The 17963-nt window shown below is 43.9% G+C and overlaps 1 protein-coding gene across 2 annotated transcripts in view; it reads left to right on the top strand.

Annotated features, from left to right (window-relative positions):
- MAD1L1 (mitotic arrest deficient 1 like 1) overlaps positions 1–17963 on the top strand; it is a 2106297-nt gene that overhangs the window by 852435 nt on the left and 1235899 nt on the right. For both annotated transcript variants that reach the window (XM_086940612.1, XM_086940613.1), the window contains exon 12: positions 9930–10070. In XM_086940612.1, the coding sequence (XP_086796738.1) occupies positions 9930–10070 (141 nt within the window). The remainder of the gene's footprint in view (positions 1–9929; positions 10071–17963) is intronic.

Genomic DNA, 17963 nt, shown 5'->3' with positions numbered 1-17963 from the left:
CAGGCCTATTGTAGAGCGTATGGATACATTTGAATAGTATTTGTTGATGCCATGTGCCATTTGGATACCATGACAGTTAGCTACTGGCTGATTGGGATTATCCTGAATGAATGTCAGGAGTTCTTGTATGCTCTCTATTAAAGTTTGTGTGTGGTGAACTGATAGCAGTACAGCAGTGAGCAAGGTGTTAACTAAATAAGTGACATTCTCTGCTGTTAAGGTGTTTTTTGGCCCATCCGACTTACCACACATGGTCGGTACCTCCATACATATTCCACCGGCTTCACTTCCTAGTCCTCCATCAGTGCAGTCTAATAATCCAACATTGGGGTCCGTTGCACTGGAAAGAACCAAGATGTTCGACTACCTGGGCATCCGCTTGGTGGACTCTATGAAATGGGACTGCCATCTGACTAAAATGTTGTTGAGCCTGAAAAGAGTGACTGGGGCCCTGTTGAAAGAGCAGAGAGCAGCATCTACAAGACCAATAGCGGCAGTAATGGACATTTACTCTGCCAGAGGAGTGAGTGCAGCACTTTATGGGGCAGAGCTCTGGGGATGTCAAACATGAAAGAGCTAACCCGAGCCGAGAATGCCTTCCTGAGAAGCCTAATGTCTCTCGGTCCTTCTATCCCTATCCTACCTTTGCAACTGGACATGGGCTGCCGGGCGATTGAAGATCAAGCAAAATTACGCCCCCTGCTACTGTGGGCCCGCATCTGGAGAGTGCCAGAGCTCTCAAGCTATGCGGATGGCCTACGGGAGATAATTAATTCCACAGGTTGGGCAAAAATAAAATGGCTAAGGGACATTAAGGCTCTACTTGCCAATTTAGGGCTGGAAGAAGCATGGCACCAACAGTCAGCCCCGCCTAAATCCATGTTAAAACAACTCTATTGGTCATGGGTGGCAAACAAAAGAAACTCTTCCTCAACGACCTGTAAGTCGACCAGAAACTTTGTGGAGTTCAAAGATGTCCCCATCAGAGATTTGTATCTGGACATTATTTCTGCCCCATGGGAAAGATCCCTGTATTTTAAATTTAGAGTAGGTCTTCTCCCTGTAATGGAGCTCACATGCCACTGGAAAATTCCATACCAGACTGCGCCATGGTGTCCATTCTGCCCTCAGCGCCGTGAATCTGTCCCCCATCTGTTATTAGAGTGCCCTGCCTATAAGGTTCCTCGCATGAAATGGATTAAACCAATGTGTCTCACCTTGGGCACCAGACATTGTAATGTGGCACTACGAATATTACTTACAGACACCCGCTCATTCTTCGCATGCGCCACCTCGAAGTACCTAGGTTGGGCATGGCGAATACGGTCAAAAAGACTTAGGCAAATTGTTTAATCATGATTTTAACTTATGGTCTGTTTTTGGCCTATTGCTTTTTTAGCTAATTTAAATAATTTCCCCTTCAGAAATCGTAGGAAAAAACGTTGAGTCCTAGTATATTAAGGGCCTTTTATGCTTTTTATCTAGTAATGTTTTAATTGAATTTATCATGTATGTATGCTTTTTAAGATATTTTTTTATGTCGAAATAAAGCCTATTTGACTTGACTTGACTTGAATAATCCAGTAGGGCTGGCTACGGAACCACTACCAGCTCCAACCTTTGCTTTGGAACCATCTTCAGCTTGAGCTACCCATAGTCTAGGTATATAATTACCAAAGTCAACACTGGTGTTGAAGAAGGCTTCTCTCTACTTCTCGGACACCAGACACAATAATAGCACGAGAGGGGATACCAGTGGGGTTGAATGATGATTCCTGTATGTGAGGTCGCCGGTCAAGTTGTAGCAACGGATCTGGGTGGTAGGAAATTTGTGTCAGCCCGGTGATCCCACAACTTTCCCACACAAGAAATTAGAGAAAAATGTGATTATTTTTTTCCAGCTAATTTGAGTTTTTAGGGGATTCTGGGCAGGTAAACTTTGGGAGATCCATGCAAGGCACACCTCCCTGGATTCCCCCAGGTGACTAGTTTTCAGAAATGTGTGGGTTTGGTGGGTTTCCCTAGTTGGCCGCCAAGCCCAGAACCAAAAATGCAGGTGCGCCCATTGCAAATAGATAGATGTGATAGATAATAATTTTGATGTCTCCACAATACGATTTGGGCCCTTCCCTGCTGAGGGTACTAGACCTACCCACACAAGTGAGGTACCATTTCTATCGGGAGACTTTTTGTAATGCTGGGTTGCTGGAAGTTTGTTGCTCCCTGCAGATTCCAGAACTTTCCATCACAGAAATGTGGGGGAAATGTTTTATTTTTGTTATACAAAGTTTGATGTTTGAAGAACAGGGATTCATCTTAACAATAACCCCTTTGTAGAAAAAATTATTTATCACCCTGCATATCCAACGCCTTAATATAGTGTGCGTTACTCCCTTCTAAAATTCTGCTGCATTCATTGGCACACAAGTGAGGTGCCATTTTCATCGGGAGACTTTAAAGAATGCTGGGTGGCTGAAAGTTTGTCGCTCCCCGAAGTTTCCAGAGCTTTCCATCACAGAAATGTGGGGGAAATGTTTTTTTTTTTTTTACAAAGTTTGAGGTTTGCAAGTGATTCTGGGTAACATAACCTAGTGAGAGCAACACAAGTCACCCCATCCTAGATTCCCCTTGGTGTCTAGTTTTAAAAAAGGTATAGGTTTACGACGTTTTCCTAGGTACCGGCTGAGCTAGGGTCCAAAATGCACAGCTAGGCACATTGCAAAATTAAGGTCAGTATTCACTGGAAAAATGTGATGTGTCCACGTTGTGTTTTGGGACATTTCCTGTCACGGGCACTAGGCCTAACCACACAAGTGAGGTACCAGTTTTATCGGGAGACTTGGGGGAACACAGAATAGTAGAACAAGTGTTATTACCAATTGCTTTCTTTGCATTTCTGCCTAACAAATGCAAGAAAATGTGTAGAATAAAAAAATGAAGTCATTTTGAAAAATGTCCCCTAATTCACATGCTTGTATGGGTTCCCACAATTTTGGAGATGTGCAAATAACCACCGCTTCTAAACTCTGTTTTGTTCCCATTTTGGAAATATATAGGTTTCCTTGGTACCTATTTTTCACTCTTTATATTTTACCAAATTGATTGCTATATACCTGGTACACAATGAAAAACCTGGTACACAATGAAAAACCATTGCAAGACGCAGTTCAGTTATTGGCTCTGGGTACCTCGGTGAACCTACAAGTCCTATATATCCACGCAACCAGAAGGGTCCATTGGACGTAATGGTATCTTGGTTTCAAAAATCTGCCATATTTAGAAGAAGTTATAGGTGAAAATATTGGCTCAAATTACTTTGTTTGCAACTCAATTTCAATATGTTTTTATTTCAACTGTTAGTTTTGATAGACAAACCTTGAAGGATCTACACACATGCCCCATTGCTGAATTCAGAATTTTGTCTACTTTAAAAAAATGTATAGTTTTCGAATTCATTATTGCTTTCACACTAATTTCTACCACTGCTTGGCTATCCCCCAGTAAAATGCCAAAACTGTGTTGACAGTTTTGGTTTTCTGACAAAAGTCTGCTTCTTCCTGAAAGCTGGAAAGATTGTGATTTTAGCACCACAAACCTTTTGTTGATCTCTTTTGCAGGAAATAAACCAGACGCTTTCTTCTGCATAATAAAAGTCAATACTGCATTCAAAATTCTTACCGTAACACCCGCTAACGCAGCGAAGTCTTGGTTCCTTGACGTTGAATCAGTTAGGTTGTCACACTTAGTATGATCTGTTTGAACTTTGTTTTAATACCTGTTCAGGTATTGCGACTTGCACATTAACAAGCTGTAGCTCTGGCTTTCAATGTGCTATCCTCAGGTTTGCTCTTGATACCAGGCTGTCCTTCATTAAGCGCACAATGTGCACGGGTAACAAAGCTCTGTTCCATAGTGTTAAAGATGTCTGTTTTTTGTTATCTCTGCCTCTGTTCACCCTAAAGCAACCAGTCCTGTAATGATGCCTGTGGGTGGAATGGAAATGCACATTACTTTTTTGATGGGTGTGCGGAAACAATAGATTGAGGCGGAGTCTGTATGTGTCCTTGTGCTTTGTGGGTTTAAGGGAAGGCAATAATGAGGCATTTGAGTTACACCTGATAATGATAGTAAAATCTGTAATATTCCAACCCAAGAATAGTTGGAAGATGAGTGCAGAAGAGAGCAATGCTTATCTCTCGAGATTGAAGTCATAACATTTGCCATCTTAATTTTGCTTTACCCAGATCAGTTGCCTGCCGAAGTTGCCACTACCCCGCACAACTAGTTGTGCGTTTCCCGCCATAAACTCCCAGTCCAGTTTCTTGTAAAGTGGCTGACACGCGGAAGTCAGTGACCAGTGGATTAAACACTTCAGGTTCGAGAGCAGATAACTGCACTCTTTTTCCTGGTTTCTCGAAGCATTTTGCTCAGCTCTTCTGTGTTTGGAATCATATACCTTTCAATCATTTTTACATATAACCAGTGAGTACAATCAGAGTAAAAAGACTGGCACGTCTAACGCAGCAGGCTGAAATAAAAAACCTGCTTTACTATCTAAAAATCTCTATCCCCCTCAGGCTTCAGAAACAACCCCCAGCTGCCTTCTTCTGAGCAGTTCCCTAATTTCACACCTCTTTTACTTTGGCTTCACTCAGGGGGAGCAGAAACGTCGGACATAATACATCATTGCCCGCTGCAAATTAAGGAAACCAGACTGGGAATCAGCTTGCTGCTGTGTGCTTTGAGCAAGCGGCCATGTTGAATCTGGTTAGACCTCCGATTCGGTCAGGGTCAGTGGATACCGAAATCAGAAAACAAAACTTTGAAAAGGCAACTGAGTTGCAGACCTGGCAACTCACACAGTGGCACCATTTGACACACAATATTGGCTCCCATCACATGGTCACCTGGTGAGGAGCCGATATCACACAGTGGCAGGAAAAACGAGCGGAAAATAGTGGATTTCCAGCTCGTTTTCTGAGGCTTTGAACTAATGACTTCAACTAAGGGGCGTTAAAAAAACCCAGGTCATTTACACCAGCCTCAGGAAGCTGTTTTAGATTTCACCTAGGCAGCGCTAGTCTTTAAGACCTACTGTATTCAGGTATGGACTTGAAGCTCTGCCCATTTTCCGCCCATATTTTTAATTGGCTCCTGTCACTGTCCTTTGTAAACAGTGATTTTTCATTGGTCAATAGGCTCAGTTGTCCCTTTTTAGTACCACCTTTTCTCATCTTGTAACCCTACCCCCCATGAGGACTCCTCCAAACACTATTTTGTTCAATGGTTTTCTCCCTCCTGCAACAGCAGGCAGGACTAGCGCCGGACTGGCCATAGCGGGCACCGGGCAATCCCCCGGTAGGGGCTGGTTTTGGGCCCCTGGGGGCCGTTTTTGTAACAGGGCCGATTTTGCAGCACTGTACCAAAATCGGCCGAAAATCGGCCCCGGCAAAGAGCTTGGCGGCACCTCCAACCCCCGCTCTCTTGCAACGATTTCTTTTTTTCTTTTCATAGCACGGCACACCTCAGCTGATATAATTGCGGCCGTGCCTTTGTTTGTTACTTGCGACTGCTTGTTTTTTTAACATTTATTTAGTTACCTTTTTGTTTTAAAGTGCTCCATGACAACTTTCACATTGATGTAGGCCGTGCCCCTTTCTTTAGACGAGCTGCGTCTAAAGAAAGGTGCATAGCCGCCATTTAAAGTGAAAGCTCTGCATGAGGCGCATTTACAAAAACACATTAGTCTGTCAACTTGATAAACAAATACTTTTTTTTGTAAAAGTGCCACATGGCGGCCGCTCACCTTTTAGACACGGCTCGTCTCAAGAAATGGGCACATCCGCCATTAAAGTGAAAGCACGGCATGGGGTACTTTTACAACCAAGAATGTGCAATGCAATAGGTCTCGCATTTGTGAGAGGTTACGCTATTGGCATTGTAAATGACAATACCTTTTTTTAATCTGTTTTGAAAGCCAATACATAAATAAAAGGCATTGCCATTTACAATGCTAATGGCTCAAACTCTCGCAAATGCGAGACCTGTTGCATTGCAAATTCTGGTTTTGTTTTTGGAGGAGGCGAAATGGGGACAGGGTGGGGGAAAAATTATGTTGTAGGTACTTCTCGGCACGAGGTCATGCCCCCTTCTATGCCCAGAGCAGGACTGGGAGCCCAAACCAACCCTGGCAATTTTGAAGGACTAGCTCCCCTGCTGCATTTGTTACTGGGGACCAATATAGCAGCATCGTTGCAAAACTGGCCCCCAGTAACAAAATCGGCCACAAGCCTCCCGGCCCGGGGAAACATCCGATACCTGCTACGGCCAGTCCGGCTCGGCCTAGGACCCGTCCCCTCCTCACAATGAGATTTTTGTTAAGTTGGCAGCTATGGAGTTGTGTCCTTGTGGCAGATTGTGGCATTCTCAAAATTATGGGTACTTGTTCAGAAAAACATAAGTGGTCAAGTCCAAAAATGTCACAAAGGCAAGGTCCAGGGTAGCTGCCGATTGTCTCCTTTCACAGAAACAAACGCATTCCAATGTTCTTTTTCTAATGAATATGGATTAGTGTATTTTGTTCTAAATGCATATGCAGTAGTTTTTTTTTTTTAAAGGATGAATATTCAATACACTTTTTAAAATAAATGAATATGCAATATGAACCTCTCTTTTAATGAATGAATACTATTTTATGAACATGTCTGTGATGGAGTGTGGCCTGTTGAAATGGAACTAGTATTCGGTGGAGGCTGTGGAGGGGGGGATATCTTATTGCGACTCCTCATTCGACGTCTGGAGCGGAGACTGAATTTTGTGACCGTGTAATAGTCCCGCATTGCGAGTTGTCACACTTTAGAACAGACTTCTGTAAATGGGAATGCAATGGCTACCTTCGTGCACGTTGGCAAGCTTTGGAGGCTCACCTGCTCACCACCAGTGTAAATTTCAACTGGATCAATAGATCTCTGGGCATGAACGCTATATATGACTAAATGTAGTCATTCAGGATGCATGGTGGGACACCAGATGACCTTTTAGAACTGCACACAAAATAGGGTTTCAATGCAAATAAGTCACTTGACCTTGCAGTGAAAATTAAAGTGCAGGAAATCTTCTTCGTAGCAGTTAATTTGATGATCAATAACCAATATGACAGCAACTGGAGCCAGTAGAAACCTGGTGGAACTGGCCAACTGGAAGTATACCAAAAATGCACTTATTTTCCACAGCTTTAAATCCTTTGCTTGGAAAGGCATTCTAATGCACATCTCAAAACAGTTGTAAGTTCAAGGTCTCTGTTATATATATATATATATATATATATATATATATATATATATATATATATATATATATATATATATATATATATATATATATACATTTATTTAATTTGTAATCCTCTTACACACCAACCTCTTACTGCATGTCGATTGGGTGTTAAGGCCCACCACTCTTGTGTACTGCAACTGTCTCTTTTTGAAACGTTCTAACTTTGAGGGCCACAAATAAAAAACCCTGTGATTCTTGGTAAAATACGAATACTTCCCGGGAAGCTATTTAAAACCGCTGTTTTGGTTCCTGGTTTTATTTATTCCACTATACACCCCTTTGAGGACCTTCTACACTTTCCCCCCATGTCAATATTATTTTCAGATTTGATACACTTTTCATAATCGCCCTTTTGTTGCCGCTGCACCAACTCTTACGTAAAAAATGTGTTTTTCCATTGCCTCCCTCGTGAATGGTAATAGTAATAGCTTCACATTTGTATTGTAAGTGTATCAAGACCCCAAACTTTAGTTTGAATGAACCAAAGGAAGCCGTCATCCCATGCAGTACTTGCACCGCTTATGTCCAGTACAAAATATGAAATTTTCGCAGTCATTTGCAATAGCTCTTTCTATCCCAGGATCTTTGAAAAACAAAGCATATGCCAGTGTTTTGGCGCAGCCTCACCCCAGGTGTACTCTGAGAAATATTGCTGCTGCCAAGCACTTCTCTCATCTTGCTGTTGGCTTTCCAGTTGCTGACAAGCTTAGCAATGCCAAATCCCTGCAAATAACACGAAATGTCACCTATTCCAGGCCTGCAGCAAAAATCCCCTGTAAGGCTGCCAGAGTATGATGGCTCAAACACAGCAAGCTCACGGGACATCATTTTTATTTTCACAGTAGACGAGGTGACAAGGGCTTTGTTCCCCATAAAGTCAAATTTGTAATAAAACTCGACCGAATTTGGAAAAATAGCAAAAGACCAGGTGCATGTGCAGTGTGCAAACAAGGATGGTGCCGGAAAGTTTGTGTATTTTGCTTCAGATAGCTTTATTACTGACTGGGGTCTGCTACTACACATAAGTAATGCAGCAGGGGCTGTGGGTGAAGTACTAATTTACCTATTAACCTATGCTGATATGTGTGCGCTTCGTCTACAGTGGCCATTTCCCCAGACACAATAGGCCTGACCTCCCTGGACAACCTTACTGAAAAGGAAGATTTGTTTTTAACTTAAACCCTTCGCCGCGGGGCTAATTTCCCCGCTGCGCGGGGGAGGGGGATGCGCACGGCGCCGCGGTGCTGATGACGAGCCCAGGCTCGTCATGCAGCACGGTACTCGTGTGCTGGTGACGAGCCTGGGCTCGTCATGAGCCCGCCCGCACAATGGAACGCTCAGCACAGCGGGGGAATTATCCCCGCGTGTGAGCGTTCCACGGCTCATGACGAGCCCAGGCTCGTCACCAGCACACGAGCACCGTGCTGCATGACGAGCCTGGGCTCGTCATCAGCACAGAAGGGGTTAAAGTAGGTTACCCAGCGGTGGTGGGAAGTATCACACTTGATAAAATATGCAAGTGTAATACAGGTATGAAAGACTAAGGGGCTGATTACGAGGTGTTCCCAGACAGTGGTGGAGCGGCACGTTTCCGCTGAGCATATTATGAGTTCAGCCACCAGCAGCCATTTCGTGGTGGGAGCCCCGCCATGAAAAGGCTGGTGGTGGGGGAAACAAAGGGGGCCCAACAGGGACCCCATACCCCCCCCCCCCCCCCCCCCCCCCCCTCCCGCCATGGGTATATATACAGGGGGGCACAACCTGTGCCCACATGTATTTATTTCCCTAAAGTTCCAGCACGGCATGAAAGTCACTGTCCAGTGCCGCGCTGGAACCTTTTTGCTGTTTCCATAGAGGTGCCACCATGGGAAAGGCGAAGGACCGTCCTCCGTACACGAGTTCTACTAGTAATACCTCAGGCGGTGAGATGGCGCAACTGCACCAAAGTCAAAATCAGACCTGAGATTCTTCAGATGTACAAATCCCTTTAATTATTGTTTGCAAATCTCATGTGTTCCAAATTCAGTGGTACAGGATGTTGGAGCCAGCAATTATACAGCACACCCAGCTAACTACAGTACAATGCCACCTTTATTGTGCTATGTCGTTAGAACTGGAATGGTTTAAGGCTGCAGTTCTTAACCTTTCAACTTCTGTGGGGCCCCACTGAATCAATATTGCAATCCATTACTGCAGTCCCCTAGTCTAAGCAATTTCTATTAAGTGGACCTCAAATCAATGCACAAAGATGCAAAAACAAGTATACACCAAACAAATGCCCAAATATTTTTATCTTTTCACATTTTCTATGTTGCTTCCTTATTTTTGTATACTTTATTAATTTTAATATTTCGTTTCGTAAAACTCTCCAAGCCCCAGAGTAGGCCCTGTGGACTCCCAGTGGTCCTGGGACCACAGGTTAAGATCTGCTGAATTTTCACAGATTGGCTGTTGTCACTTTCCAGACAAACTCCCAATACGAAAGAATATAATTTAACAGGATACTGTACTGTGAAAGTACCATCCATGTATGAATTGAAATCCGCATTGTTGAAGGATCAGTAATGGTTTCCTCCATTTTTCCTCTGTTCCAGGAGCGAGATGGTATGCGGGCCATCCTGGACTCGTATGATAGTGAATTGACCCCAACTGAGCATTCACCGCAGCTCTACCACCGTCTGCGGGAAGCAGAAGAGATGCTGCAGAAGGTGCACAACCAGAACAAAGAAATGGAGGTAAGTGGCGTTGGGCTCTTCTGTTGCCTAGATAAATAGTGTCAGCATCTGATGGTTACTTCTTCATAGGCTGAAAGTATTGTGGCAAATAGTGCACATCAACTAGGCCATGAGCTGCAAATCACTGCGTATAAATGGTAAAACCCATTGGAATGATGTCAAGAGAATATAGATGAAAGTATTTCTATTCAGAGGGTTGTGTTTGTAAAGCAACTATAATAATTTCATGCACATTAAGAACAAAACCGTTGTTGCATAATGCATTTTGCGAGAAATTGACTATATTTCCATTAGTACGGATCACCTCTGTGCCAGAAGATAATTTATACAGATTCTTTATGTTCAAGCCCCATCTTCAAAACCTCATACATTTTCAGGAATTGGAAGTGGTGTCTCAACATTCACAATAGGGAAACATTGTTCCCTGATGAACGAGAGACTCTGGAGGGAGAAGCTAGTTGAAAATGTTTTTCTCTTAGATGGAAAAATAACGTGAGCATTCGCTATAAAACATTTTTCTATTGAATATATTTTTGGTCTTTTTCTAGTTATGAATGGCAATGTTAAAATGGAACCTTGCCATAATTAACCCCTAAATGTATTGGTTTTGGGCTGTCTTGGGAATCGTGCTGTTCGTGCTTTGATCGTATCATTTTGGATTTTCATCAACAATGCACTGGTCAAAGGGGAGAATGGTATAAGTTCCATTATTATTATTTTGTATGTAATTGGTTCATTTCCCTGATTTATGTGATCCACTTGAAATTGACAAAAGTGATTTCTGGGCCTCATTTTATATATTTTATGGTTGAATCCCCTGCGTTGTAGAAAACACATGGGACGTGGTGATATGCAAGGTGTGAAGGGGCTCAACATAAGAGCTGGATAAAGGGTAGGAAATCAGCGCAGACTTAGATTCTGACGCACTAGGTGCACGCCAGAAGTCTGTTGGGGAAAGGTGCCTTTATTTCACACAGACATGATCTTTCTTCGCATAAAGGTTATCTACTGCCATGAGACCTCAATGGTCACCGTACCACATTCTACAACCAAGATAACACACATTTTCCAGATTACATAATAAAAAAAGTGTAAGATCATACAGAATATCACCGTATGTAATCACTTACGCATGAAGGTACTCCTAACTGGGTTACCAGCATCCATGCAGCGCACTGATACTATTGTTTGGTCCTGTTGTACTTTAACCTTCGGTGCCTACCAACTTCTAATACTTTCTACAACAATCTTTATTTACTCATTCAAGCATAATTTCTCATACAGACCAAAACTGAGATAAAAGCTAGGAATAGTATTCCATGTCAAACAACTTACCTCCAAGTTAGTTGAATATATGAATCTTAGGTAAGCACTTAGGTTAGATATTGATCTTATTCAACTCAAATCCTAATATACACACGCCATAACAACAATATGAAGTGCCTGTGTCATAGACCTTATCAAATCCCTAACAAAGAGAGTGAAGGGGATTAATCAATCAATCAGTCCATTTGTAGAGCTCGCTACTCACCCGTGAGGGTCTCAAGGTGCTAAGGGGGGGAAGGCAGCTATTGGTCGAACAGCCTTGTCTTGAGGCGTCTCCTGAAGGTCAGCAGGTCCTGGGTCTTGCGTAGATGGGCGGGGAGGGTATTCCGCGTCTTTGCAGCAAGCTAGGAGAAGGATCTGCCGCCGGTGGTTGTTTGGATGCCTGGGACGGTGGTGAGGGCGAGGTCGGCGGAGCTCAGTTGGCAGTTTGGGGTGTAGGACAGTCGTTTGTTGAGTTATGCTGGTCCGGTGTTGTGGAGAGCTTTGCGCGCGTGGGTGAGGAGCCTGAAGGTGATCCTCTTGTTGACCGGGAGCCAATGCATGTCTCGTAGGTGGGTGGTGATGTGGCTGTGGCGGGGGAGTCTGAGGATGAGGTGTGCAGAGACATTCTGTATGCGCTGGAGTCTCTTCTGGAGTGTAGCCGTGGTTCCTGCGTAGAGTGCGTTGCCGTAGTCCAGCCTGCTGCTGACGAGCGCTTGGGTGACCTTTCTCCTGGTTTCGGTGGGGATCCATCTGTAGGTTTTCCAGAGCATTCGTTGGGTGTTGAAGCAGGAGGAGGAGACGGCGTAGACTTGCTTGGTCATGGCGTGCGTTGAGTCCAGGATGAACCCCAGATTGCGTGTGTGGGTGTCGGGGGAGCTCCCAGCGCAGTTGACCACCAGGAGTCGTCCCAAGCGGAGTGGGTAGATCCGGGAAAGAGGACCTCCGTCTTGTCCGAGTTCAGTTTCAAGCGGATGATCTTCATCCATTCTGCGATGGCCTTCATTCCTATGTGGAGGTTGGATTTGGCGATGGCCGGATCTTTGGTGAGAGAGAGGATCAGCTGCATGTCGTCGGCGTACGAGACTATGTTGAGGTGGTGGTGTTGGACGATGTTGAGGAGCGGATTCACGTAGATGTTAAAGAGGGTTGGGCTAAGGGATGATCCTTGGGGTACGCCGCAGGTGATTGTGGTGGCTTCGGAATGGTACGGAGGAGGCGGACTCTCCGGGTTCTCCCAGTGAGGAAGGAGGTGATCCAGTTCAGGGTTTTGCCTGGGATCCCTGGGTCGTGGAGGCCTGTGCGAAGGGTGCGGTGGCAAACGGTGTTGAAAGCGGCCGAGAGGTCCAGGAGGATCAGGGCTGCGGTCTGGCCCTTGTCTAGTATGACCCTGATGTCAGTGGCGACGATGAGGGCGGTCTCGGTGCTGTGGTCGCTGCAGAAGCCGAATTGGGAGTAGTCCAGAACGTTGTTCCCCTCCAGGAAGAGTGTCAGTTGTCTGTTGGCAGTCTTCTCAATGACCTTTGCCGGGAACAGCAGCAGGGAGATGGGTTGGAAGTTCTTGAGGTTCTTTGGGTCGGCCTTGGGTTTCTTGAGGAGGGCGCTGATCTCGGCGTGTTTCTAGCTCTCTGGGAAGGTGGAGGTCTCTAAGGAGCTGTTGATGATTTTTCGATGTTCGGGTGCGATGATGGTACTTGCCTTGTTGAAGATGTGGTGGGGGCAGGGGTCGGAAGGTGAGCCGGAGTGGATGGTGTGCATGATTTTGGTGGTTTCTTCGTCGTTGACGTTGTTCTAAGAGAGCAGAAGGTCTGAGCGTTCGGTGGGTGTGGATTCTGGGGTGGCGATGTCTGCCATTTGCGTCTGGGTATCGAAGCTGTTGTAGATGTCTGTGATCTTACGGTGAAAGAAGGTAGCCAGGGTGTTGCAGAGTTCTTATGACAGTGGGAAGTAGCTGGAGCTGGGGGTGGCGAGTTCTTTCACGATGTTGAAGAGCTCTTTGCTCTGGTGTGCGTTGTCTATGCGTTCCTTTAAGGAGGTTCTTTTGGCAGATCTGATGAGCTGATGGTGTCTGCACCAGGCGTTCATGAGGGCTGTGTGATTGTCCGGTGTCTGGTGCTTGTGCCATTGCTTCTCCAGATGACTCTGGTATTGGTGTGTCTGTCGGAGGGTTTCCTGATTGGGGCGAGGCTGTCTTCTATCCATACTCTGAAGTTGTGGGCTGCTGCGTTGGTCTTGGAGGGATCGGGAGGTGGGTCTCAGGAGAGTGCGGTGACAAGCTGGTCTTCTGTGATTTTTTTTTTCCAGCTTCAGTGTGGGATGCCTTGTGGTTTGTTGTGTGTGGTGTGTTTCTCAAAGAAGACGTTGATGCAGTGGCGGGCGGTCCAGTGGAGTTCAGTGGTGTGGCTGAAGGTGACGTGGTCGCTGGCGGAGAAGATGGGGTCGAGCGTGTGTCCAGCGGAGTGTGTGGGTGTCGTGACGGGTTGTTTAAGTCCGAGGTTGGTGATCAGTATTATGGATTTGTCGTTGGCGTTCTCATGGTGGAAGTTCAGGTCTCCGAGGAGGATGTAGTCTGTGGAGGCGATTGCGTGCTGATGAGGTCGGCATGGATTAGCTGAACTGTGGTCGGGGGCCCGGGGGTCTTTAGACTAGGTTCCTCTGAGGGTGGTGGTGGTGTTGACGTGGATCTGGAAGTGTAGGTGTTCGGCCATGTTGAGGGCATCTTCGGTGCTGGTTGAGACTCTGATGGTGTCCCTGTGGATGATGATGATTCCTCCTCCAGGTTTGTTGTTGTTCCAGTCTCTGCACGCGATCTTGTAGCGATCGGGTATGGCCATGGCTATGTCCGGTGCCGTGGAGGTGTTCATTCAGGTTTCTGTCAGGAAGATGACGTCAGGGGCGGAGGAGTTGTGCAGGATTAGTTGTATGGTAGGGGAAGCAGCACACTACATTGAATTAGGTCATTCAGCCTGTAGGGTGACTTATCACATAAAAAATTAACCTTTATCCCCATCTGCATAGTGGAAGCTTGACCTATGTCAACCTTATACATATTCAACCTCATCCAATGTTGATAATGTTTCTGCCTTTCTTCTCCACTTAAGCAGCTTCCAAACTCTTAGGACATTCTTTGGTCACATGTCAAAGTAGTTCAGTTTAAGTCCGTCACAAACCGTGACTTTAGACACTTTTATGCTGTCAAGGGCTTCGTAGCAAACATGTAGCCTTCTTTCTCTTGCTCTGCTTGCATCCAGATGTACTGTAATGTATCAAGTCTTCCTTTCATTTTTTTCTGTCCACTATGGACACAAAGCAGCTCCTATTTCTCATAGAGCCAAATGGTGAACCACTGTCATAATATGGTACCTCTGTGATTTCTTCTCAGCGGGTCCTAACTGCTTTCAATAATGAGCGTCTGCAAGCCTTAGAAAGCTGATTTGTGTCGCGGAGTACTCTATTGAATCGTTCAACTATTCAGTTTCCCTGCAGGTGGTGTATGTCTGTTTGTTCCGCCTGATGCTGTGTAAAACAAAAAAAAACATGTTACGTCTGCGGAAGTGAAGTGGATACTAATATTAGAAACCAAAACTCCGGGAATGTTTCACTTGGAGAAACAAACACAGGATTCTAGTGTAAAGACGATGCAGGAGCAATACAGTCACGTGAATATTTGTAGGAAATACACTGATGTCGCCAACTTTTTCCACCAGTACTTCATACTTCACACACAGTAGCTGAAAAACATGACTGGCCGCCTTGATTCAATTCCAAATTTTTATTTCCACTGAAATTGATTTTTTTTTTCCGCTGCACAAGTTCCTACGGAATTCAAAATCAAGTCCTTATCAGTCATCCACGTGTGTGGTCAATTCTGCACAACTCACTCGTAGGCCAAAATACCACTATAACTTGAAATAAGAGTTGTTTCTTCTGTTGGAATATTCACACCTCTGCATGCACATTCTGAACTTCCAAACCAGAAATAACTACAACGAAATTAGCACCCTGTAGCTTTCCATTTGAGACAAACATCTTCGGGAAAGACCAGTAATAATGTTTTCTCCTTGGAACTTGCTCTACATCCAATGAATACTGATGCCTTTTGTTCAATAATTAAATAGTGGCTTTAGCAGGTTCAAATGTATGCATGGTAAACAACTTTTGTGTCAATTTATTTCTGTCTCAGAGAGTATTGCTGTTAATACACCAAAGTTAGCATTAGTTTATTTCCTGGCATCTGCAAGGAAGAGAGCATCAAGATTTTTCTTTCATGCTTCAGATAAAATGGTTCTTTCACTAGCCCGCCTAAATGTCTGCATTTTCTTTAGCAAACTTCTCAGAGATGCCATATTCTCGGCTGATGAAGCAACCAACATTTAGTGGAAGCCTCACAGACTTCTGAAAGAATGTTGATGGTTAGTGGTTCTTGGTTAACCCCAAGATGTATTGACTCATTTTTCTCTGTTCTCAAGCCAACTACTGAAATGGTTGGTTCTTGAAACTCTACCTCTATCCGGAGAATGGTCTAGCTCCCCGCCCCCTTAAACTTCAACCATTTTCCTCAAACATGCAAAGTTTGTTACACACACTCTACGTTGCTAGACAACGTAGACTTTTCCTGGAAGCCCACCATTTGCACTTTTTAGAAAAAAAAACAAAAAACATTGTGAGTCTTAGAACAGTTGTGGCTTGTAGGCCAGTTCAGTTATTGTCAAGTTGAATCTGTACATGACTTCAGGAGTCAGCAAGTCACATTAGCATTGAGTTGATATTTTGTGTTATAGCTTGCAGATCATATTGCCTTGTTAAATGCACTTCACTCTACAAAGTTAGTCAAGTAGGGTACATTAAATTAATTGTATACATTCAGCATTCTACAGTTGACAAACAGTTAAGTCCTGGCTCCTTGTACGATAAAGGTACAGCACCCTTTGAACACCCCACCTTCTCCAGTACACCCCCGGCCCGTGCTCCTTTATGTTGGTATTTTAATTTTCTCAACAATGCTTGTAATCTACCTAGCACTATACCTTACTAGTTCTTCCTCTGCTTTCAACCACATATGGTGGGTAAATCCAGAGACCTTCCAAAGTTTCGGACTAAATTCCTGTGTTTGCACACTAATCTCACCCCTTCACGTACTACCACTTCTGCCAGAGTTTTTGTGTGGTAGTAAATCAAGTATAGAGTGAAGTGTCGATTGAAGTCTAATGACTTGGTATACCGGGACAGAACCAATATGTTTGTGGTCTGATAATTAAAAATGGGATTGTGATGGATTTTATATTCTGCCTGTGTTATAGCACATTTCTACCATTTGCATGGCCTGGTAGTGTAACACTTTCGCTAATTATCTTAAATAATTAGGAAATCCAATGGGGTAGTGTTCCTATAATTTTTCAGTTAGCAATAACTTGTTTCATCATAGGTTGGCGACTGTTGATTGGCATTCTGTTTTGGATTAGCTACATTTTAGATGAGCTCATTTTAGTGAGATGAAAGTGAGAAATTGTTTTGTAAAACAAATTGTCATTTTAAAAACATGTCTATATGTTGCCTTTAGGTAGCTGATTGTGAGACGTCCCTGACAGCAATTATGGTCTAATGATGTACAAATTAACAGAGTGATTGGTTGGCTGTGAAAATAATGGTCACCAATTGGCCTATAATTGATCGCAGGGACTGGAATAGAGGATACTAAATGTAGTGATAATGGAAGGAATAGAAATGACCCAATTTGAAACCACTTACACTCAGGAAAGTTAAATTATATAAAGTAATTTGGAACTGATTAAAACAGTTCACATTTCAAACGTTTGTAAGCATATTTTCAAATTATTTTGGCTTGAAAAATATATTGCTAAAAACTTCAGATTTTAAGCCATCAAATTCACTCCTCTAACTAGCATGGTTCCAAAGGTTTTTGAGCTATGGTGTAAATATTTGATTCAGAGCACATTAATTGCAGGAGACAATAAGTGGGGCTACTTACAAATTATGGGCTCTCCGCTGATGGAACTATTACTTTGGCTATAGTGCTGTTGAATTATGAAGGGGTTATCCACGGTACAGTCGACTGAAACCATCTCAGAAGGTTGAACCCTTAATCTGATCTCTAAGCCTACATATTGTGGGGAACGGGTCCTGGAAGACCATATCAGACAATACTATGGTCTAAATGCATTGCTTAGTAGGTTGAGGAAAATGTTTGATTGTACTTGGACCGTCTTCTTTTGATCCTTTGCATATTCAGCCTTTCTATTCGGCCTTCTTTTGCATATTTGTTGGGTTCATGTAATGGAATGCTAGCTTCAATCATCATCAGTGAAGTTAAGCTGCAGTTTATTTATCATTATTGGGTTTGCAGCTTTTGTGGTAATATACAAATTGTTTGTGAAATCTTAGGGAGATGAGTTTTGAGAGAAGTTGTTAGTTCCCTGGTAGGTCTCTGTAGGTTAGTTAAGCCCAGGAGGAACTGACTCTACATGGAGTCACTGCTTGAAGAGAAGTAGTAAGACACTTGCCACAGAAATGGGATTTGATGTCTTTTAAAAGGGCACAAGGTCATATAAATGAATGCAACGGGGAATT

The sequence above is a fragment of the Lissotriton vulgaris genome, chromosome 10 (genome assembly GCF_964263255.1).
Source record: "Lissotriton vulgaris chromosome 10, aLisVul1.2, whole genome shotgun sequence".
NCBI lineage: Eukaryota > Metazoa > Chordata > Amphibia > Caudata > Salamandridae > Lissotriton > Lissotriton vulgaris.
This window is presented reverse-complemented; position numbering and strand designations above follow the sequence as displayed.